Source organism: Gasterosteus aculeatus, chromosome 9 (genome assembly GCF_964276395.1).
Source record: "Gasterosteus aculeatus chromosome 9, fGasAcu3.hap1.1, whole genome shotgun sequence".
Lineage (NCBI taxonomy): Eukaryota > Metazoa > Chordata > Actinopteri > Perciformes > Gasterosteidae > Gasterosteus > Gasterosteus aculeatus.
Genome location: NC_135696.1, coordinates 18,985,151 through 19,005,641, shown reverse-complemented (window position 1 = coordinate 19,005,641; position 20,491 = coordinate 18,985,151). Strand labels below are relative to the sequence as shown.

Below are 20,491 nucleotides of genomic sequence, written 5' to 3'. Positions count from 1 at the left end.
ATCCGACACACAAAAGTTTAAAAAACTACTTCAACAAGTTTATAAAAGTGGTAAAAGTCTCTTTAGCCGATCAGCTAATAAATAAAAGGTACCAGGAAAATCTTCCTGACACTCCTCTTTGTGACGCTCGGTTTAGAAAGTTAGGATGGAAAAATTTCAGAGCAACAAAGGAGGAATAAAAACAAATACTCATTTTTATTTGCAGTGTGTTCATTTACAGAAAATAACTTTCAGTCAGCAAGAAATAGTCCCAACATTCATACGGTATTTAAAACCAACAGCCTTCAGTTAGAAGGCAACTTTATTTATCTAAAAAAGGTTAGTTAACCCAAGTAAGAGTCAACCCACTGAACAGCAAACAAGACAAACAAAATACTGCACACTTTAACACTCAATATGACAAAATATAGCATTTGCGTTAAATAAGTTAGATGGACAGGTTTTTATAAATGCATTAAAACCTGTTGTCATTAGCAGGTCATCAATTGTCTGTATACTTACATTATATTAAAGTAGGTTTAGGAAAATAAAGCCGAGCACTCGCCATCAGTCAGAGGCGATGAGCGCTCCTCTGCTGGTATTCCGAGCGCCGCGTGGCCTCAGTGACCATCGCCGACGCCCCGTCAAGCAGCTACATCCCTTCAAACTCCACTGCAGACTCTGGTGGCTGGTTTGACCGCGCACGTCTTGAAGCGTCACCTCAAACCCGTTGGGTGAACACTTCGTCTCCTTTCCTCTAAATCGCTTTCACATCCCGTCTCGGTTTCGCGTCTCCTCGTCCCGGCGAGGCGCGTGCTGCACATTCTGTAATTTCAAAATCAAAGCAGGAGGGAGGAGCTAAACAAGGCAAGAACGCAGTGGTCAGAGCACAACGTCTTATTCATTTGATCTGTGTGTGTGTGTGTGTGTGTCAGAGCTTGAAAGATACTGCGCGTGCACACAGTTATATGAGCAGTATTTCAGGCTCCGACACGGCGCAGTACAGCATGAAACCCATCCGGTCCACCTGGTCCTCCGACAAGCCGCTCAGCAGATTGACAGCCGGCTTGAAGTAGCTGTGCAGCGCCCCTTGTTCCAGGTAGCCGATCAGCTCGGCGACGCACTGCCGGAATCGCACATGCAGGCTAGTCTCGGACCAGTCGCCCTCGCCGTCGCTGAGGTGCAGGATGAGGTTGGCCAGCGGCGCGGCTCCGAGCGGCCGCAGGGAAGGGTTCAGTCTGCACACCGCCTTGAGGATCTTCAGCGCGTGGCGGCGGCGCCCGCCGTCGGCGGCGTCGAGCTGAGTCAGTCGGCGGTTCTCCCACGGGTAGAGGGACAGGTGCCAGGCATTGACCCAGGGCGCCGTGAGCTCCGGCTGGGCGGTCAGAACCACGTCCTCCTCCGTCAGCAGAGGCAGCACGGAGATGAACACGGGCGGTTCGCTGCTCGCTGCCCCGTCTTCATTTCCAGGCCTGGAGGAACACGGCGGGGGAGAAGTCCATCAGGAGAGAGCAGGCACACACGGATTATCAGCTTCTTTAGTAAAAAGTTTACAGCAAAAAAACAAAGAATGTGCAGAAAGACATTGAAAGGTTCCCGGTAGCCGAGGAACTGCAGGGTCAGAAGAAAACTCTTTCACACACGGGAAACTTTTTCTTTCTGGGCTTTCTGCCAAAAGGAGTTTATTTAAGCCCAAAACATGATCTTTTCCTAAGACCCACCATGTAGGCTTGTTGCCTAGTCTGAGGGAGAGTTTTAAAGCCCTCGAGGCAAAAGCCTCTCCCGTGTGCCCTGTTTACACTACGGTGACGTGAGCCATTCTTCATATGCAACACTTGTGGCTCGGTTTAGCCACAGATAAATACAGAGTCCATCTGAGCATCAAATCCTAGGTAGTAACAGCGTACCTGATCTCCAGTCTCAGGTCAGGTCCTCCCAGCACAGGTCTGACCAGACAGTCCAGAGTGCTGCTGATGGACAGCCAGTTCACACTTTCCATCACCGTCTTACTAAACATGTTCACAACCGCTTCTGCAGACAGGTACCCCCCCACCAGGTGCCTGCAGGACAGAGACCGGCTGCTTCACTAAGGCTCAGCGTCACAGCAGCAAACCCTCAGTTCTGATTAAGCCCATTACAGCTGCCTCAATTTAAATTACATTGATTTTAAAAATCTCCTCCAAGAATGAATATATGTTGGTGATTTAAAACTAAAATCAGCAAACTGACACATCTGATTCAATGTTAATGTAGTATATCTAGCTTCTCAATGACATTGTGTGATGATTTTTCTTTTTCATACATCATTGTATGCTGAATAACTGAATAGCATTAGTCAAAAACACAAACGTTGAAAATGAGCAGTAAAAAGCTTAGTTACACAAACATGCCTGATCTGCTTGAATAGAAAGAGACACAGACCGCTTGAAGGATCACAAATATTTGGGTTGTCACAGTATCATCACCTGTCCCAGTAGCTGAGTCCTCTGGGGAAATATTCCAGATTGACCCGTCGGATCATCCAGTGCAGCGGGTGTGTGAGCAGCGTCTCCTCTCCGGGGATGAGGCGCCACAGAGTGGCTTCCAGCTGTAGGGGCACCAGCAGACAAGCATGGTCCGCACTGACCACCTGAACACACGCGGAAAGAAGCCCGGGTGTTACCCATCCTACACCTACGAAAAGAGAGCGGGCTTATCAGCCAGGAAAGGGGGAGCGAGCGTACCTGCAGGTCATCCAGTAGAGAACCTCCGAGGCTCATCTCTCCCAGCGGCATGTCAGGAACCCGGCTGTGCAGAAAGCCCTGGATCTCGCTGCAGATGTCCACGGCCAGAGACTGAGCCCTCAGCACCTCGTCTGGGTGGAGGGCCGCCCTCGTGTGATAGTACTGCTGCAGGCGCTCCTGCACACAACTCACTCAGTTCAAGTGGCGCAAATACTGGGAGGCCGAGATAGAGAGGGTGAAGGGTGACCAAACAGTTTGGATGTCGTGACACTTCCACTGGGAATGCACAAAGCCGCCTCCTGTTGTTTAGTGCCTCTACCAGACTTAATGTTGGCGCGCCTTTAGCATCTGTACCGCAGCGTATTCCCAAGTGAAAGAGAATATGTAGATAAAATAAAAATCTCCATGCACGCACACGCACACCTCCATTGTCCTAAAAGTTGCTGATTGATGGAATGCTGTGATCGGTGGAAACTGATGGGCACAAGCTGACGTAAGCACACATGTCTTGTTTAACCAGAAGAATATTTTGATATAAAGTTATAACGACATACATTTTTCTTTGTTAAAGGACTGCCAGTTAAGTTGCTGCAATGAAGAAAAGTAGATGACAGCCGAGGAACAATGCTGTGCGTATTCTGTCACTGTTGTTAAGACTAAAAAGTACAGCATATTAAAGCGTATTAAAGCCCCATATGAGAGGAAACAATGGACGCTGGCATAGAAAAACACACCGCTGATTCTATTCTGGTTTTCAGAAAGTCATTTAATTTATTCATTCTAACAGGCACTGTTCCTGGGATGCTGAACAGCAAATTAAGATGCGCAACTTTTCATAAAAGATACAATTTGCATAAGCTTTCTTTAAAGCCAAATCCCATTGCTTCAAATCCCCTCTCACATCCAGTCATGCGTTTGCAGCTGCTCTGCTAACATTTACTGAACAAATTGTCTCATGCAGCTCATACAGAACCATCCACAACATTTCTGCTTATGTGGGCGTCCCGCACTAACTAACTCAAAGCTGTTTTCATGCTCGTTTGACTTCCTATGAACAGTCAGTGCGCAGGAACACACGCACAGTGCTGGGATTATGCAGCACTCTGTGCAGCCGAAGCAGTGCGTAACAATATCCCAAAAAAAGCCACGAGGCCAAAAACGTCGGACCGTACCTGCAAACTGAGCGCGCACAGCTGCAGCCTCTTGGACTTTGACGCGGGTTTGGGTGGCACCTCTGAAGAGGACGTCTGGGGTTGTTGCGAAAGTTCCGCTGATTGAGAAAGATCGAAAACGGCTGTCAAATAATGATAATTAGAGTATTCGCCTTAATATACACACCTCAGTGGGTCTGTGATATTTCTGTGCGTCTCACTCGGGATGCAGCACATACCTTTCTGCTGTCTGGCTGCCTTGGCGACGTGCTTCACGCCCTCTACGCCCTTCTTGAGCAGCGTGGGAGAAGCGGAGACCGAACTCAGCTCCTCCCAGCTCTCAGCCATCTTCTGCTTCACCTTCTCGTCCTCGGCTGCACGGCCCGCGCGCTCTATCAGCTAAACACAAACACTGGTCACAGCCGGCCCGCGCTGCCCGACTGACAGAACGCAGGCCAACCAGTTTAGACTGAAGTATGAACAGAGCCTCGTACAACGTCAAGACGGGGCCGTCCTGGGGAGTTTCTGCATGTTTAGTCCATTCATTACAAATGACCATTTTACAAACACTTTCAAATAATGTGCTGTGCTCCAGGCTGGAGATTTACATTTTAGTAAGAAAACTAGAAAACAAAAAAAAAGGCCGTAGCTTTTCGTCTGCTTTAGTTAATTCCAGAGTCAAGTGGTAAACAGCAATCAATTCAACACACAATTCTTGAATTGATGCATCCTATGTGTAGTATTACTAATGAGTAGTTTTATCATGCTACAGGTGATAATAGCTGGACGATTTACTGCCAATCGATCCGATACAACTCAGTGGACATGCTAGTGTTAAATGTCAATGTGGGCTTCAGGGCTTTACAACACATTCTTTGGCCAGGTCCTACGGAATCAGATGATTGGTGAGTGTCTATGAATGACGCACTGATGTGGAACCAGCAGTCTGAAAAAAACAAACACTCACCCGTTTCACCGCCAGGGTAGCAATTCCGAGCACGGCCGCCCCACCGACTCCCAGAACCAGATGGGCATTCGACAGCAGGAAATCAATCACCACGGCGATGCCCTCCTCTCCTCGCCTCCGACTGCCCTGGAAGTTCATGGCTTCCCCTTTTTTGTTGTTAGCCTGGGGAAAGCATAACATGAATTCTAGTAAATAGAGAATAATGAGAAGTGTCAGGAAGAGGGCGGAAATTACCTCCAGCTAGAGCCGTCTAGATCTAGAAATCATGGGACGCAGCTTAACTTCCACGTGGATGACAAGAAGTCAGAGTAACCCAGGAAGCAACCTGATGGGATGTCCAGCCGGGATGACGGGTGGAAAAGTAAAGTAACTACAAATCTGGATGAACGGGCGTAGAAACAAGCAAACGCAAACTAATAACTGATCCCTGAGCCCTGATTTTTTGGACACATGATTTTCTCATGATTTTCTCATGAACTTAGTTGACAAGTTTAGTTTTATAAAACTGAGCTGTTGGGTTGTTTCTCTTGGCTGCTGTTGTTGATGAGGGACGAATCGATTAGACCAATCAGTGCAGAGACAAATACGTGACCATGATATGAATGTTCTTTTAGCTTAAAACAAATCGTGACCCCGTACATGGTGCTTATCACGATTGGCTCCAGAGACCCGAGATCCAGAAACAGCCAGAGCACATAACTCACTCTCTCTGCCAGAGGTAAAGGGGTCGAAGAAGGGAGACTCTATTTAAAGACCCCAAATCCAGCAGCTGGGTCAAATGTATTACAGCCTCAGGTTACAGCACAGCTTACTTTTCTGTTTAATATGAGCTGCAGCACGGTCAGACACACCGAAGGATTCCTGACGTCTTCGTTGAGCCTATTATAGATGCGACAAAATGCATCAGCTGATAAAACACAATGCTTTTACTATCACTGTCCTATTTGCTGATTCCAGTCAGTGCAATGGTGCCATACTATGACAGAGTTTATTCACCAAATGTACCTTGAAATATAAATAATCTCTAAGTATTACATTGACAGATGTGTAGCATTAGCAACATCACATACCAGCAGATTGTTACTGTGAGTGACAGGAAAGACAGTCCCTCTTATGGAGTGGTAATAATACTATTAGCATTAGTAAGAGTACTTTCATTTTTTTTTTTGGTATACAATAGTGAACAACGGTGGCAGCAAGACAACAAAGGTGAGCTAGTAACATAACAGGGACACTGCACAGCATTATGGCTTTTCCTAAAGATCCTCAACAAAAGGATTTGTTAAACGTATCTTGCCGCATAACTGCATGTGGACGTGTGACTGGAATTCTGACATGTTCAGTTTAATGCATTTAAATTATCATTCACCTAACTTTAATTAGTGAACGTTACTGACAACGGAGACAGATGCTAGCAACATAGCAGTTGTTAGTAACGTAGCACCATAACTCTGGTGAACCTTTATGCACAATCGACCGAATAAGTTCACCAGCATGACGATGATGGTGAAAAGAAAACGGGTAAACGGCTGACAAGTCCGGGAAGCAGCTGACGTCCGTTAGTAAAGCTAACTAACGTTAGCTAACTCTGTTAGCCAACTAGCTAGCGTTCGTTAGCAGCCAGTGACAGCCAGCTGTCCCTCAACAACTGTGAAGTACACTCACCAAAATATAAGAGTCCGAGTCCACACCATTCACGATTTGCTAATAGACCTGTGTTGATAATATTAATCAAAAAGCGCGTGAAGTTACGTATGTTGTCCACGGGCGTAACTTAAAGTAAACATAGCTAGCAATACCAGCTAGCGTTAGCTAACCGCTGCTGTGTTCTTCTTCTCTTCTTTAATTGCGGTTGGAAGACGCTGTGCCCGCGAAGGACCTCCGGAACTCCCAAAACGATTTATCGAAAAAATAAGTTCCATTTGGCATGAAAAGTTACTACAAGATTTTATTTGTTATTTCTTCCACATTTTTGAGAAACTATTGAACTTTTTAGATTTATTTAAGAGTTTAAAATCAGTTGATAAAATATGATCCATTGTAACAGATTAAGCTGCTAAAATGACACAACACACAATAAGTACAATCTAGAATAAAGCACCACTTACATATTAATACATTCATTATAATTATCCAGTAATGTTATACTAAAACACTGACAGCTTCTACTGTGAGTACTGTTAATTTCATAAGTATGTGCACTTACACAACTTTCAAATGCACTTTACTTGTACTGGATTATTTTAAAAGTGTGGCATTACTACTTTTAGTGGAGGGTTTGAATAATGCCCACTAGTAACTGTTTGAGTGCTTTTGTTCATTTAAACTAGCCTTTGTCACACAAACCTTTTTGACAAACTATGCTTGTTGGAAGGTCAACAAGGAACTTTGAACCTCTTATCTAAAGTCAAGTCTATTCATGCATTGGATACCAAGACTTTACTTAACTAAAAAAAAGGAAAATTGAATGAATGTGAGGCTGTTCCATTTTGTTTGTAGTGATATTTTTACATATTTGTTTTTTTATTGAATTATAAATAATGTTCTGGAAATATGATGGATGCATAATATACAAACTTATATACAGATTCAAGAATTATTAGGGAATTAAAGAAATTTCATGGGTCCAAACTGGTTTTCCCTTCCCACATATTATAATCCTAGAAATACAAAAGAACATCAAACAAATATTCTAAAGCAAAAAACTGTTAGATTTTAATGAAGATGACAGTGGGACTTCTCTAACAGCAGGTAATCAAAGCGGCCTACAAGAATGACAAAACATTCACAAAGATGGAAAGAAGACCCAGAAGATGTCTGTAACAATACACAGTATACTGTATCAATTGGTGTAAGTGGACATTTCAGTGGTTTAAAAAACTTCACACTTATACAAAAAAGTATTTAGTTTTAAAGAAATTATATTCTAAGTGAAAAGTCTTGATCTATGACCGAGTCCAGCCGGAGACCCACAACGTGCCGCTCACAAACCGTAAAACATGCCAACCACAGACGCACCTCCTCAAGTTCACGATTTTGTTTGTGGAGGTTTCCGTTTATTAGAGCAGAGAGTTGTGGTCTTTAAATAAAATCCCGACTCCTCTTTGGCCGAGACGGAGTTAAAGTCAATTCTGAGAGAAACCCTCCAGGAAGTGCTTCCGGCGTCGTCCTCCTTGTTACGGACACTTATCTACGGAATCATTTGACACGTAAACACAGACTCTCCAGCACCACGAGACACACTCCGCGTTGTTCATCCACCTGACCAGTGACACCCATGAAGCAGTTTTTTTTGAAGAACCTCTAACAGACTTTTGCATTTTGGCTCAAAAACAAATTCACAACTCTGGCAGAGCTCTGGAAAAACCTGTGACTGTAACTAGAAAGTTGTTTCTCCTTTGCAGCGAGGTTTATTTTTGTTTATGTGTAACTTCAGAACGACCCGCCCATGAGCGGATAAGTGTCCTGGCTAAATATGGCCGACTGGGAGCCAGAAACAAATAAGGCATTTCCACAGATTCCTCTCGGGCCGCGTTGTGGTTCCGTCTCATCCAAATATCACGGAAATGGGGGAAAAATTAGATTTAATACAGAAAAGAAAAAGCGGGGCCTCCGTCACTTTACAAGGTACGCCACTTCAAACTGAAACAGGGCCCAGGGTTTTTATCACTCCCTGATACATCAGCTCAGTTGATGCGCCACATTTTCGCCTCCACAAAGACGAGTCACGCAGTAGAATGAAAGCACACATCTGCCCGGTGTTTCATCTGAAACAGCAGCTGGGAGGCCAAAGCGAACTAAGACCGGGATGCGTGGTAAAAGGTAAGGCTCTGCAACGTGGGTAACAAACTAAATCAACCAAATCAAATATTTCTATTGGCATAAAAGTTCAAAGATCAAAGACTATACAAAAGTATTGTACATTATAACAAGTTAGATTACAGTTCGGTTCTCTTGTACAAATCCACACATACATCTTTTTTTCTTCTTTTCTTGTGGCCTGTACATCTTGGTTACAAAAAATACATGCCATTTTGAAGTGCCTATGGATATAGAAACAATAACGGTTTGATCAAAGGTCAGTTTAACAACAAAGCCTGACTGGAGACAGGAGCTTTGTCAGCCAAAAACAAAGAACAACGCACTCAAACGCATCCGGACTCTAAATCAAAAACGCAGGACTGGACTCCTCGTGCCAGACTGAAACAGGAGGGAGAGAATGACGGCTGATCGAAGCATGTTACAATATTGACATACATAAAAGATATATTCATATGTATACGCGCGTGGCAGAGGAGGCCTCAGTGGCGTCTCATTTTCACGTTGCGCCCTGAACTCTCGCGGTGCTTGTCGGAGTCGTCGTCGTCGTCGCCGCGTCTCCAGTAGTTCTCGGAGGAGCTGATGCTGTGGCGACGGTGGTGGGAGGAGTTCGACGGGCGTCTGTTCTCCTCTTTGTCCATCTCGAGCACCCGCGGCCTGCAGGAGAACAAAGAATCAGGCCGGGTTAGATTTGGATCTTTGTTAATGCAAACCCCCCCCCCCCCAAAAAAACGGAGACACCTGTTCAACGGGGACAGACTCCAACGCCGTTACAGCCTCAGCTGCTGTTGGAGAAGTCTTCTGCTATTTTCAGACATTTTACGGGCTCTCTGTAAGTGGGGGCTTGTTGTAATTCGAGCACCGGTGAATGTTAATTAATGTTTCTCGTGGCTTCATTAAAACACAAAAGCGCAGAGCAAAAACGCTTTGATAGCCAGAGAAAGGAGGGTTCAAAGAACTGCATCACTGATGGATTTTAAATTATTTGCCTGTTGAAATCTATATAAATGACATTTGTGGGCGTGAGCCGGCGCTTCTCCCAGTGAATCCACGGATACTTTCTCCCATCAATTGCATCATTTAGCATTATCAAAAGATCAAAATCTGCTGCATTGTGACGAGGTTAGGTCGGCACCAATTACAATTAGCTCATATGCTGCATGTATGAGTATTCTATACTCCGTTCACACAGTATGAACAATAAATATAAATAGACAATGGTGGTGCGATTATTATTGTGCTTGAACATTTGAACCGATCGCACTGCGATTGCTTTTGTGACTTTTGTTACAACAGCACTCGTTTAAATTGCCTTCAAATAGAGACCACAAAAAAGGTAACAACAACAACAGAAGTTCACTACTAAACAAGACCCGATCCATGAATTGATTTTGTCTGTGTCCAAATTATAATCAGTCTAACCGAACCCAGGGTCAGTATGTCAATACACGTAAGTGAGTAGACTGAGAGCAGCCCTGCATTAACTAAATGCCCCGGGCGGTGTGGTTGGAGGAGTGTTAGTTTCCGGTTCCATTGAGGGGAGGAAATATGATTTTAAACAGTTCAAAGTGATTATGATGCAGCGAGGAAAGATTCTAGCAACCTGTCAAGGCCAATATACATTGTATTATGACTTTTGCCTCTTAAATTTGAGGAGCAACAATCCTTTTTTTTTTCAGATTCACTGATTGTTCTAAGACAACTTTCAGATCGGCTCCATCTTTTTATTTATTGTTTTCTGCAAATATCACAGGTTTTCCTCAGGTCTGCTTTGATTGGACCCATGAAGAGTTCAGCAGTGAATAGATACCTGTGAGCAGCATCAGGATCTGCTCTGCGATGATGATGATGATGAGAGCGTTTGGCTTTCAGAGGAGCAGGTCTCTCGACAGCAAAAGAGCTTTCAGAATCCAGTCGCGGAGCATCTGGTCGAGTCCTGGCAAACAGCAGGGGGATGGGGGGCACCAGGATCAGATACAGATTTGAATAGCAAAAGTAACTTGGGGGAATCAGTAAGTGGACTCACTTTCTAAGGATGATCACTGCGCGACGGGCCTTGATGTCTTGTGGGCGGATGCAGTGCGTGATGTCATCAGCAGCGTAGCCACTACGGAGAGAAAGAGGCCACATTTTTAACAACAACGCCGCAATCGATAAAGAGGACAGCAACAAAAACGCAAGAGCCCCAGTCACCTGAGCACCGTGACACTCCCCCGCCTCACGGGCAGCACGAACACCGGCTCCGACACGCGGATCGGCTTGAACTGGAAGCGGCAGCCGAAGCAGAGCGCGCTGTCGCTGAAGAACGACACCGAGACGATGGGACGTGCGAAGATGTGCTGGGGGTCCACGTGCGACACGATGCAGCCCCCCGGCTGATAGTCGTTGATGACCGCGCTGTTGACGAACCCTTCCGGGACCACGCCGCTGGACACGAGGCGCTTGATCACCAGCTCGTGCACCCAGCTCGGGATCTCGTCCACTTCCCCCTTGCGGTAGAGCCTCTCCTGGCCCGGCCCGCGCTTCTCCAGCTGGGACCCATACGTGTAGCCCTCCCCGAAGAAGTACTTGTTGCGGAGGGGCGCCCGGTCCACGGTGTGCTCGCGATAGAGTCCCGCCTCCCCCTTGCAAACCACGTCGTCGATCTTCTCCTCGATGAGGGCGCACTCCTCCGGCGTGAAGATGCTCTCCTGCAGGATGCTGCTCTTCACCCGCACGGCCTCCTGCTCGCGGCTCTCCGCGCTGTCGTCGCTGTGCTCGTGGTCGTCGTCGTCGGACTCCCGCAGCTTGCGCTTGTGTCCCTTCCCGCTGCCGTTGCTCTCCCCGTCCGCGTACTTGTTCTTCGCCTCGTCCCTGTGCGGGGTCATGGATTTGAGCTTCTCCCTCAGGTCGGAGTATCCGCTGGACGCCATGTCAGCCAACGGAGAGAAGAGAAAGAAAAAAAACGACGACCGTTGAAGTGCGACGTGAGCCACTGAGCTAACCGTTAGCATGTATCAGCGCCGCATTTCAGCACCGTTTTAACGGACCAGCTAACGTTAGACGTTAGCTTGAGCACAACACGTGTAGCAAAATATCCACTGCGTTGAAAACAGTCTTTGAAACTGAAACGGCAGCTGTGGGTGGGAAACTTGTCACGCCGTGTGCGGCGACGTTCCTACCGGGGAGCCGCGAACCAACACCGCGTCGACACTACGGGACGCGCTCGGGCCATCCGGGGAGGCTAGCGAGGGCTAACGTTGTCAGAGTTGCTTGGCTACGAGCTAGCTACCGTTAGCTCGAGCTAGCCTGGCTTGGTCTGTCCGTTACCGCCTGGAAATGCCGACAAACCACGCAGCGACATGTCACATGTCACCGTTAAATTCCTGAACCGCGGGGCGCCGGAGACGTTTCCACCCTCGGGTTAACTCCGAGATTTTAAGGTACACATTGTTGTGTTCGCAACGACGGCTTTGACAACGGTCACTTCCCACCACCGTAGCCTGTCCACAGCCTCAAGAAAAGAGGCTGGAAATAAACTCGTGTAACCTGCCACACGTCCGCGCGTGCGCAGTGTTGACCTCGCAGTTCGGGGCGTACTGTCACGTGACGGAATGCCTGGCAAACGGGTAAATCCATTTTGGGAGAAACTGCTAATTTGGTCCCAGTGAGCACTTATTAATGCTATTATTGTAGTGCTTTCTGTTGTGTTGATGTATGTAATAAGCAGAAGTGCTCATATTTGTCGCTCTCATAAAAACAGAATTTATTTAGATAAAATGTTCTTTACAAAAAAGAAAGTTGATGCAATAACATTGTGTGAATACAAAAACTGTACCATCAAGTGTTTATAATAAACAATCTAAAAAAAGATAAAAAAGCATGTTGCATATCAGTTATAAAACTTTATAATGACAAGGCACAGGCCTGTGGTGCTTAACCCCTTCTGTCCATTTCAAAACTACAGTAGCACGTGTAAAAATAAAGGCATCAACCTGAAAGAAACATTGACTAATATTTACTTTTCACTGTCCGCAGTATACATTTTGTTCAGTCAATGCAGCATAATAATCAAGTAAAAGAGACTGACTTCAGTGTAAACATACTCATTCACATAGACTATTAGAACCCCTGCAGGCCAGAGGAGGAAGGCTATTTACACAGGTTTCATCCTCATTACTCTGCTCACACGTGAAATGAAGCCCGTGCTATAACACGGTGATTTCGCTGGGTGGCAGGGCGAGTCGCCTCTCCCGCGCGGACATCATGTTTTCCACGTGCATGGCGATGACTCGACACAACTCCAGCCCCTGTGGACAAACACCGCCAGAGTGAGAACAGCGACGTAGCGAGTCCGCTCACGGCGAGGCATCACGTGTGGTCTTTGCAGAGTGCCCCTGTCTGTGTTTGCGTAATACCTGCTCCAGCTGTAGCTGAATGACCCGCTGTGTGCTCACGTCCCCCAGGGTCAGGTCTACGTACGGGTAACTCCTTCCAGCAGTGGGCCTCTGGGTGCGGCTGGACTGGACCTCCACCAGGGGGACCACTGCCATCAGCTCCTGCACCAGAGAGACTGACTGTTATATATATATATATATATATATATATATATATATATAAAACCATAACGTCTACTGAAACTGCTATGTCCCTCTACTCTTACGTGTGTATTTTTGTGGAGGAAGTGGAGGCCATGTTGATTGACAGCGATGATGCAGGGGGCGTAGAAGGTGGTGGAGCTGCTGCTTTGGACATAGAAGAACGAGGAGCCGAACATGGGGAACGCACTGATCAACCCTGCACACACAAAGACAAAAGAAAGAGCTGATTGTCACATTTTTATTTGTGCACATTGCACAGAAAGGACGTTCTTACGGGGGTACTTCACAGATTCTACACATAAATTAATTTAAAAAAAATAAAAAAAACAGTTCAGCCAAGATCACAGTTGTCAACAGGAGCTCTTACCCAGGAACTGTGCTCTGGCCTGGTGCGGGTTCAGGGTCTGCACTTGCTGCATGTGCTGCGTCACCATGGTAACCCACTGCTGGGGCGGCTGCTTCTTGAACAGCGGCGCGGCGATGTACTCCGATAGTTCATGTCTAGAGGAGACCGGAAGATGAACAGGAGTCGGCTTCACGCAGTGATTTCTTAGCATTTCGCAGGACAATTTTACTCAGTGAGCTGTTTCTGTTCTGCGGTTTGACTCTTTGTGTGTGTGTGTGTGTGTGTGTGTGTGTGTGTGTGAGAGAGTGAGAGAGACACTGATAACAGTACAGAGATTGCGAAAGGACGTGTTTTTACAGTTGAGAAGGAATAAGGTGTCACGCATCATAAACACAAAAACTATTGACTGCTTTCTCTCCTCATCGCGTTTAAAAAAAAACATTGATTGCCCTGCAACAACTATTTATTTTGCCTTCATTAGAAATGAATCCAGACTGCGTTTAAGGTTAATTTACCGAAAATAATCAACCTGCAGGTAAAATGGATTTTATATGGGAAATTTATGCTAATTTAACTTTTATATTTTGGTCAATGTTCAAGTTAAATTGGATTGGTGTTAATAGGGAAACAGGGAAGGTTAAATGGAGCCTGAAATAAAGGATGAACATTTTTTAATTGCTCTAATTGACAAAACAAGAATCTGAAGGATAAAACGGAAGCAAAAAAAAAAAAAAAACTTCTGGAGCCGATTAAAAGCACGACGGCCGTGTTGAGTCTATTAAAACAAGATGTGATCAATGGCTGCTTTGGGGAAACGTTTGAGGGAATAGACAAAACTTGGTGTGTGAATATAATATATATATATATACTGTATGTGTTTTTGTTATCTCAGTATTAAATGGTAACATCAACATTTTTTAACCTAAGTGTCGATGTGGACACCAATATTTAACTAATACTAATGCTTGTTGTGCTAAAGTATAGGAAGTGTAGCTTGAGGTTATTCCAAAGAATATACAATGTCGTGGATGAATGTTTTTCCCGTTAAATAAAGCTGATGAATGAAAGTTGAAGCCGTGTTGTGTTCTCACATGCTCGGGATGAACGCCACGTCTTTGGCTCTGTGCTGCAAAGCTGCCAGCTTGGAGATCTGATGGAACTGTTGATCGCTCACCTTTCCGAGCGTCAGAACGTTAAGCAGGCCTTTGCGGTAGTCTGGCAGGATCTAAATGCACACAGAAACACAATCACGCACGCGCGCACTCGTGTCGGTAGCACAAACTGTGTGTGCGGAGCACCAGCCGCCTCACCTGATTGTAGTGCATGGAGACACGGAGCTCGTTGTCGAACTTGAGCGCCTGAGTCCAGACGACTCGTCTGAACCAGAAGCTGTAGTTGGCGTCGACGACCTCGGCCTCCGTGGCGACATCCAGGATGTACTCGTGTTTGTTCAGAGGCCGCACATTCTGACCTGAACACACCCACACAAACATGATATTTATTATCCAGATATCTGCATGATCACCTAAGCGAGAAGCTAAAACTAATGAAAGATGAGATTTTTTAAAAAAAATTAATATTTTTTTTTAATTAAATGAATGAATTAAATTAAATTAAATTAATTAATTAATTAATTCTTTTTAAACAATACCTTTAAAAAAAACCCTTTTCTGAACTGATATTTTTTCAACCTAACATACTTTGAACATACCTGACCTAGTATTTTTTGGGCCTTTTTTCCATTAATTTTTTGATCCAAAATATTAAAACTTTTTTTTAAAAACATTGTTTGACATGATTTCTGTCATGCAATTTTTCTATTCTTTTTAACCTAATATTTCGCTTGACATATTTTGATTTTATTCTTTTCTTCACTTCTTTTTCCATGACATTGTTTATTCAATCAAGTTGTAACACACACTAGTTTAAATGAAATTTAAATGAAATTTAAACTACTGACATAAACACAGTGAAGAGTCCTGCTAATACTTGTGCACACCTGCTGTGCTTTTGAATAGTACACAAGCAACATCAGCTGCCAGCTGTTGCATGTGGAGATATTTAATGCTATGGGAGGAGACAGAATAACAACAGAATGCAAAGCGTTTCGCATCAACGCTTCAGTGGACCTAATCAGCGCTGGAGCTTTCAGCACTCAGAACCTATTAAGACCAAAGCAGCATGAGCGGTGCGCACATCAATATGACACAGTTGTGCACAGCAACAAGAACCGTAACAAAAGCTGCATTTTATCAGGAAAAATATAATTAAAAAAACAAGTGAGTGACCCTTGAGACGGATTATGCATTGTTAGGACCTCTGTATTTATCCGATAATCAGTGTTTGGTAACTTGTGCCTCATGCAAATGAATGTTAACAGTTAATGAAGAGGAAAGACGACTCTGTGTTGAGACTTTGTCATCGACTATGAATAGGTGACATCGATCCTGCTGTCGTTATTTTGCTGCGGCGGTCCAACGAGGACTCATGTGTGACTTTCTCCCGCAGCTAGAAACCAGAGAACAGTCTGACATGTGATCTGTGAGTGGATCTGCTCCACTGACCCTGACGAGAAGACGGCCCTTGTGCACAAGCACAGCGCCCTGTGTGTGTTTTTTGTGGGAACGAGCGAGGCAGAAGACAAGCTCACCTCTATTGGTGACTAAAAATATGGCATATTCTTCCATGGCCTCCAAGTTGTGCAAACCCATCTCATAACACAGCTCCTCAATCACCTCCAGGGCAACCTGAAACACAACAATATCAACACGCGTGGTGCCAGAACCACAGCAGTGCTGAGCTGCTCACTGGACACTCACGGTGCACGTTTTGATTTTCGCGTGACGTTCGATGCCTCCGGGGAACAGAAACAGCTGACGCTTTGAACTCCGTCCGGCCTGGAGACAAATTAAATAGTGTACACACACTGGACATGTCGGGCTACGGCTGATTCTTTCAGGACACACACACCTTCATACACAACTCTAGATGGGAAGGGTAAATGTTTTCAAGCCAGGCTTTTATGGGCTGTGCAACTTTAAGATGAATAGGCTTTAATTTAAGATTAAACAACACAAAAATACGTAAAATAGTTAAAGCATAAGGATGGCGATATTCAATAGTTTTCTTTCTGTTTTTTTTATCACATTCTCTAATCATCCGAAAGCCCAGCGGTTTCTGAATACATTTTTTAAAACATGATATATTAAATGATATATTTTGGGGGGCTATTTTCAAGCTACAGTGCCCATGTTCATTGTAATGAAGGAAAGTGACACAAAGTGTCTCCTAATGCGTTTTTAATTGTTTTTCTGACGGCAGTGGAGCTTTGTGGCACAAAGGAATACACTCTAGATACACAGACAATAAATATATATCATTTTTCATCTTTTCATGAAATATAATGACAAAATCACAATAAAAAAAAAAAAAAAAAAACGTAAATAGGCTCGTCCTTGTCCTACCAGATTAATGTGCAGCTTACACAATAAATGTAATCAATAATATAATATTTACAATAACATTGATGTATATGTGGCTATTCTGGAGAATGAGTGACTTTCCAATGAAGCACTGACCATCACAGCCTTCAGCTCCATGCTGTTGGGTGGAACAATGCGTCCGCCGAACCGGAACGTCTTCTTCAGGTTCTGCTCGCACGCTTTAGCGATGCCTAGCACAGTTAAGGAACATTACACGCTGGCGGCGCTGCTGACGTCCACTGCGGATTTACTCTCATCGATTGTGCCTGTTTTGTTACCCTGATACTGCGCGCCGGCGCTGCGAGAAGCCTGCTGCAGGCTCTTCAGCAGGAAGGGCTTCAGGACCTCAGAGCAGCGATGGTAAGCGGTCAGGAGGTACAGCAGCCTCCAACCTCGTTGGCAACTGTCACTGAACAAACACACACACACACACACACACACACACACACAGGGGGTTACAGGCCCTGAGAAAAATGAAGAGGAGCGCAGTGTGGGTAGGTTTGTTCATGTGGGAAATCGGACTCACGGTTTTAAGCTGGTGTTCGCCGTGAGCTGTTTGAGGAGTTGGCAGTAAGCCTCGTCCCTCATCAAGGGGAACTCTCCTATGAGCTGAACACACACACACACACACACACACACACAGACACACATCAGCAAACGGTCAGAGAGAAGGTACTAGCTGGAGAGAGAAAAAACGGGGTGTATTTACTTTGAGGATGCTGTTGACCACTTCCTGCTCTGTCAGTCCCTTTGATGGAGAATCCCCCATGAAACGCATCAGCGCTGTACAGATTACACAACAATTACATATCCAGCACTCGAGAACAAAATCTGCTACACGTCTGATTCCAACCGAGGACGAATCGGAGCACCGGTGTAATAAGGGAAATGTAATAAGATGTAATCAGAGGAATGAGAGAAGGTGAGAACGTACACAGGAAGAGATCCGCTGCCACCCTGTTCATGGCTGCATCGGTGAACTCTATCAGAGACTCAGTCAGAGGAGTCTGCAAAGGACAAAAAGTATCACACAAACGGCTCAACACAACACACAGAAGATTCATTTTATGAGAGTATTTAAAGTTGTAGCGAGTGAAAGGCACCTTGGAGAACTTGATAATTTCAGTGGGCTCTCTGGAGTCTCTGGTCCTGCTTTTGCTCTTCAGGGAATCTCTGAGAACAAAAAGCAGGCACGAGAAGAAGTAAGATAAGTTACTCCATTAAAAGTTGCAATACCACTCTGTGAAAATAATAGTTAAACTTTTAAATCAATAAGGATATAAAAGTATGAAGGACAATGTGTTGTGTATGTGTGTTTGCATATACTCATTATGCAGATTGGTGTGTGAATGTTTGGTAATTTCTCAGTCAATCCATGTTAACGATAAACTGTAATGTTGCAGCTGCTTCCAGGAGAGTTGGTTAATAATTATTTCACACGCTGTTGGGCTTTAAATTGTATACACTAATGTGTTTTTTGTGTACAGCTTAAAAAGTAACTGGTAATCATAGCTGTTAAATGGATTAAGTGGAACAAAGACCACAATAGTGTCATTAATTAAAAAATGTATTGGACTAGAAGTATAAAGTGTCATACGATAGAGTGCAAGTGCTTCAGAATTGAATTATACAACTTTAGTACTTGATTGAATGTTACTTTCCATCCATAAATTAGAAGTGTAGTTGTGTCATGTTTTTATGTGTGTTTTGTGCACGTTTGTTCCTGCGTCTCACCCCTTCCCCCTGGCTGCCTGCCTGAAGAACATCTTGGCAAACTCGGACATGTCGTATTTGCTGTCCTGCAGGGCCCTCTCGTCCAGATCTCCTTCGGGAAACTGGTCAAGGGAAACCTTCTGAAATTCAAAGGTTGCCAGTGAAAAACAATCTGACAGGTCAGTCGGACAGAGAACGTGTGCCCGCGTACCTCAATCGTTTGATCTATCTCGTGCGCCGCCGCGGTGGATGCCACGGCAACGGCGATGGCCGACGACACGGCGAACTGTCCCGCTCCTCCCCGAGGCTCTGCCTGGCGGTCCAGGGGCAGCGACAGGAAGCCGGGGGGAGCGACGGGATGCACGCAGTCGGCCGGAAACGCGCCGGAGCGGCCAATCACGGCGCCGAACTTCCAACCTGACACACAGACACACACATGTCACATAGATCACAACACACAGACACAAGCCCGAGCGCTTTGTGCCTCTAGAGAACACGCCTCTCTCCGCTGCAAGTCCCGATCGCAATCTGCCTCTCCTCTAAAAGCAGGTCGGCGTTTCATCGCCACGCGTCAGATCGGTATCGGCATTCTTTTCATTTATAAGACTCAACTGCGCGGCAGCGCTGATAACCTGGCACAAGCTGCAGCCTCTGGTCTAATTATAGATACTACACACATGGGTACGTCTGTCCCTCGTATTGACTTACATCAAGTGCCTGCAGGTTTACTCTAACCTCTGCAATGACCACTGCAGCATCAGTGAAACAATGCATCGAGCAAAGAGCGGAGGTAATATTGGAATTCTTTTTTTCATTTTCTGAAAGAGGGATTATCTAATGCTAAATCAAGGTTAATTAAATAGACTGCCGCTAATAGACAGTGTACTACACTGCCATTAACACATACATGTGTATTTTGGAGGTTTTTCTTCCTACTAGTCGGAAAAAGATATTTTATGGAATAAAAGAATAAAAATACATTTGTGCTTAAAAATGTTTTAGCCTGCAGTGTTTTGCTTGAAGTGGAAACCAGCTGTTGGTCCCCACCATGTGACCAATAGCAGGTATCCTCAAGCTGTCCTGCTCAATGACAAATTGAATGCATAATGCAGCGCAAAAAATACAGCCGTCTTAGCCAACGGATGACAGATCTCAGTGGATGTTATGGTGGAGGATGGATCCAAATTCATAAAACCTGGCAGTGGTGTGCTATGTCCAGATGTCAGAGCCCCCAAAAAACAATAAATGTGTCACAGTCAATTATACACACACACATAACAGTGTACGTGTGGAAGCACACACTGAGTTTGTCCTTTCTTTCATCTGATAAGAAATGAAATAACAGGACTCAAGAAAAAAAAAAAATCAAAGAATCAATATTTTTTAAAATTGCATCGCGCTCTTCCATCTGAAAAATAACTTTCTGATACAATATTGTATTTCCAGAGAGCTGTGTGCACCTGGTCTAGCGATACTGTCACGGACACGGTTAGTACTTCGCTCAGGGCGGTCAGTTTGAATTGCAATCTTGTTTTTTAATACAAATTTTAATCTTAATTGAAATCTAATTAACACTCACCAAAGTCCTGAGTGTCTCTTTTCAGATCCTCCAAAAACACCACCTTCTTCCTCACCACACAGCCGTAGCTGGAACCTGGAAAAGACACACGCAGACACACATGAAACAAACGCGGTTTCACTTGTTAGATGACGTGTTTTCTATCACATATT

General features: G+C 44.9%; 3 protein-coding genes across 5 annotated transcripts in view; all 3 read right to left on the bottom strand.

Annotated features, from left to right (window-relative positions):
- Positions 1-176: 176 nt before the first annotated feature.
- On the bottom strand, positions 177-6,705 carry mief2 (mitochondrial elongation factor 2). 3 transcript variants are annotated; one of them, XM_078079534.1, is made up of 9 exons: positions 6,486-6,683; positions 5,633-5,699; positions 4,821-4,982; positions 4,093-4,252; positions 3,875-3,972; positions 2,703-2,879; positions 2,445-2,608; positions 1,887-2,039; positions 177-1,451 (listed from the first exon to the last, which is right to left on the bottom strand). In XM_078079534.1, the coding sequence occupies exons 1-9, from the start codon at positions 6,512-6,514 to the stop codon at positions 944-946; spliced, it is 1,518 nt and encodes a 505-aa protein (XP_077935660.1). In that variant the 5' UTR covers positions 6,515-6,683; the 3' UTR covers positions 177-943. The 3 variants fall into 3 exon arrangements, with proteins under 3 accessions (XP_077935660.1, XP_040043084.2, XP_040043083.2); XM_040187150.2 differs by lacking the exon at positions 5,633-5,699 and adding an exon at positions 5,055-5,145 and having other exon boundaries at positions 6,486-6,668; XM_040187149.2 differs by lacking the exon at positions 5,633-5,699 and having other exon boundaries at positions 6,486-6,705.
- Positions 6,706-7,307: 602 nt separating this feature from the next.
- alkbh5 (alkB homolog 5, RNA demethylase) lies at positions 7,308-11,587 on the bottom strand. The gene is made up of 4 exons (XM_040187151.2): positions 10,833-11,587; positions 10,666-10,746; positions 10,450-10,575; positions 7,308-9,296 (listed from the first exon to the last, which is right to left on the bottom strand). The coding sequence occupies exons 1-4, from the start codon at positions 11,549-11,551 to the stop codon at positions 9,122-9,124; spliced, it is 1,101 nt and encodes a 366-aa protein (XP_040043085.2). The 5' UTR covers positions 11,552-11,587; the 3' UTR covers positions 7,308-9,121.
- Positions 11,588-12,359: 772 nt separating this feature from the next.
- Positions 12,360-20,491, bottom strand: part of myo15ab (myosin XVAb) — a 41,158-nt gene continuing 33,026 nt past the window's right edge. The window contains exons 59-75 of the mRNA XM_078080004.1: positions 20,340-20,414; positions 18,972-19,177; positions 18,782-18,900; positions 18,151-18,220; positions 17,982-18,054; positions 17,757-17,830; positions 17,574-17,656; positions 17,326-17,456; positions 17,144-17,238; positions 16,385-16,462; positions 16,216-16,312; positions 14,876-15,036; positions 14,657-14,790; positions 13,587-13,720; positions 13,282-13,415; positions 13,037-13,177; positions 12,360-12,928 (exon numbers count right to left, since the gene is read on the bottom strand). Coding sequence (XP_077936130.1) covers positions 12,827-12,928; positions 13,037-13,177; positions 13,282-13,415; positions 13,587-13,720; positions 14,657-14,790; positions 14,876-15,036; positions 16,216-16,312; positions 16,385-16,462; positions 17,144-17,238; positions 17,326-17,456; positions 17,574-17,656; positions 17,757-17,830; positions 17,982-18,054; positions 18,151-18,220; positions 18,782-18,900; positions 18,972-19,177; positions 20,340-20,414 — 1,907 coding nt within the window. The 3' untranslated portion in view covers positions 12,360-12,826. The remainder of the gene's footprint in view (positions 12,929-13,036; positions 13,178-13,281; positions 13,416-13,586; positions 13,721-14,656; positions 14,791-14,875; positions 15,037-16,215; positions 16,313-16,384; positions 16,463-17,143; positions 17,239-17,325; positions 17,457-17,573; positions 17,657-17,756; positions 17,831-17,981; positions 18,055-18,150; positions 18,221-18,781; positions 18,901-18,971; positions 19,178-20,339; positions 20,415-20,491) is intronic.

Excerpts from the sequence above, each read along its gene's own strand:
- mief2 (XM_078079534.1), bottom strand. The coding sequence starts at position 6,514 with ATGGTGTGGACTCGGACTCTTATATTTTG. Across the intron at positions 2,880-3,874 it reads TGTGCGCGCTCAGTTTGCAG|GAGCGCCTGCAGCAGTACTA; the intron begins GTACGGTCCGAC and ends AGTTGTGTGCAG. Across the intron at positions 2,040-2,444 it reads GGACTCAGCTACTGGGACAG|GCACCTGGTGGGGGGGTACC; the intron begins GTGATGATACTG and ends TCTGTCCTGCAG.
- alkbh5 (XM_040187151.2), bottom strand. The coding sequence starts at position 11,551 with ATGGCGTCCAGCGGATACTCCGACCTGAGGGAGAAGCTCAAATCCATG. Across the intron at positions 10,576-10,665 it reads GCAGTGATCATCCTTAGAAA|GACTCGACCAGATGCTCCGC; the intron begins GTGAGTCCACTT and ends GCTGTTTGCCAG. Across the intron at positions 9,297-10,449 it reads GATCCTGATGCTGCTCACAG|GCCGCGGGTGCTCGAGATGG; the intron begins GTATCTATTCAC and ends GTTCTCCTGCAG.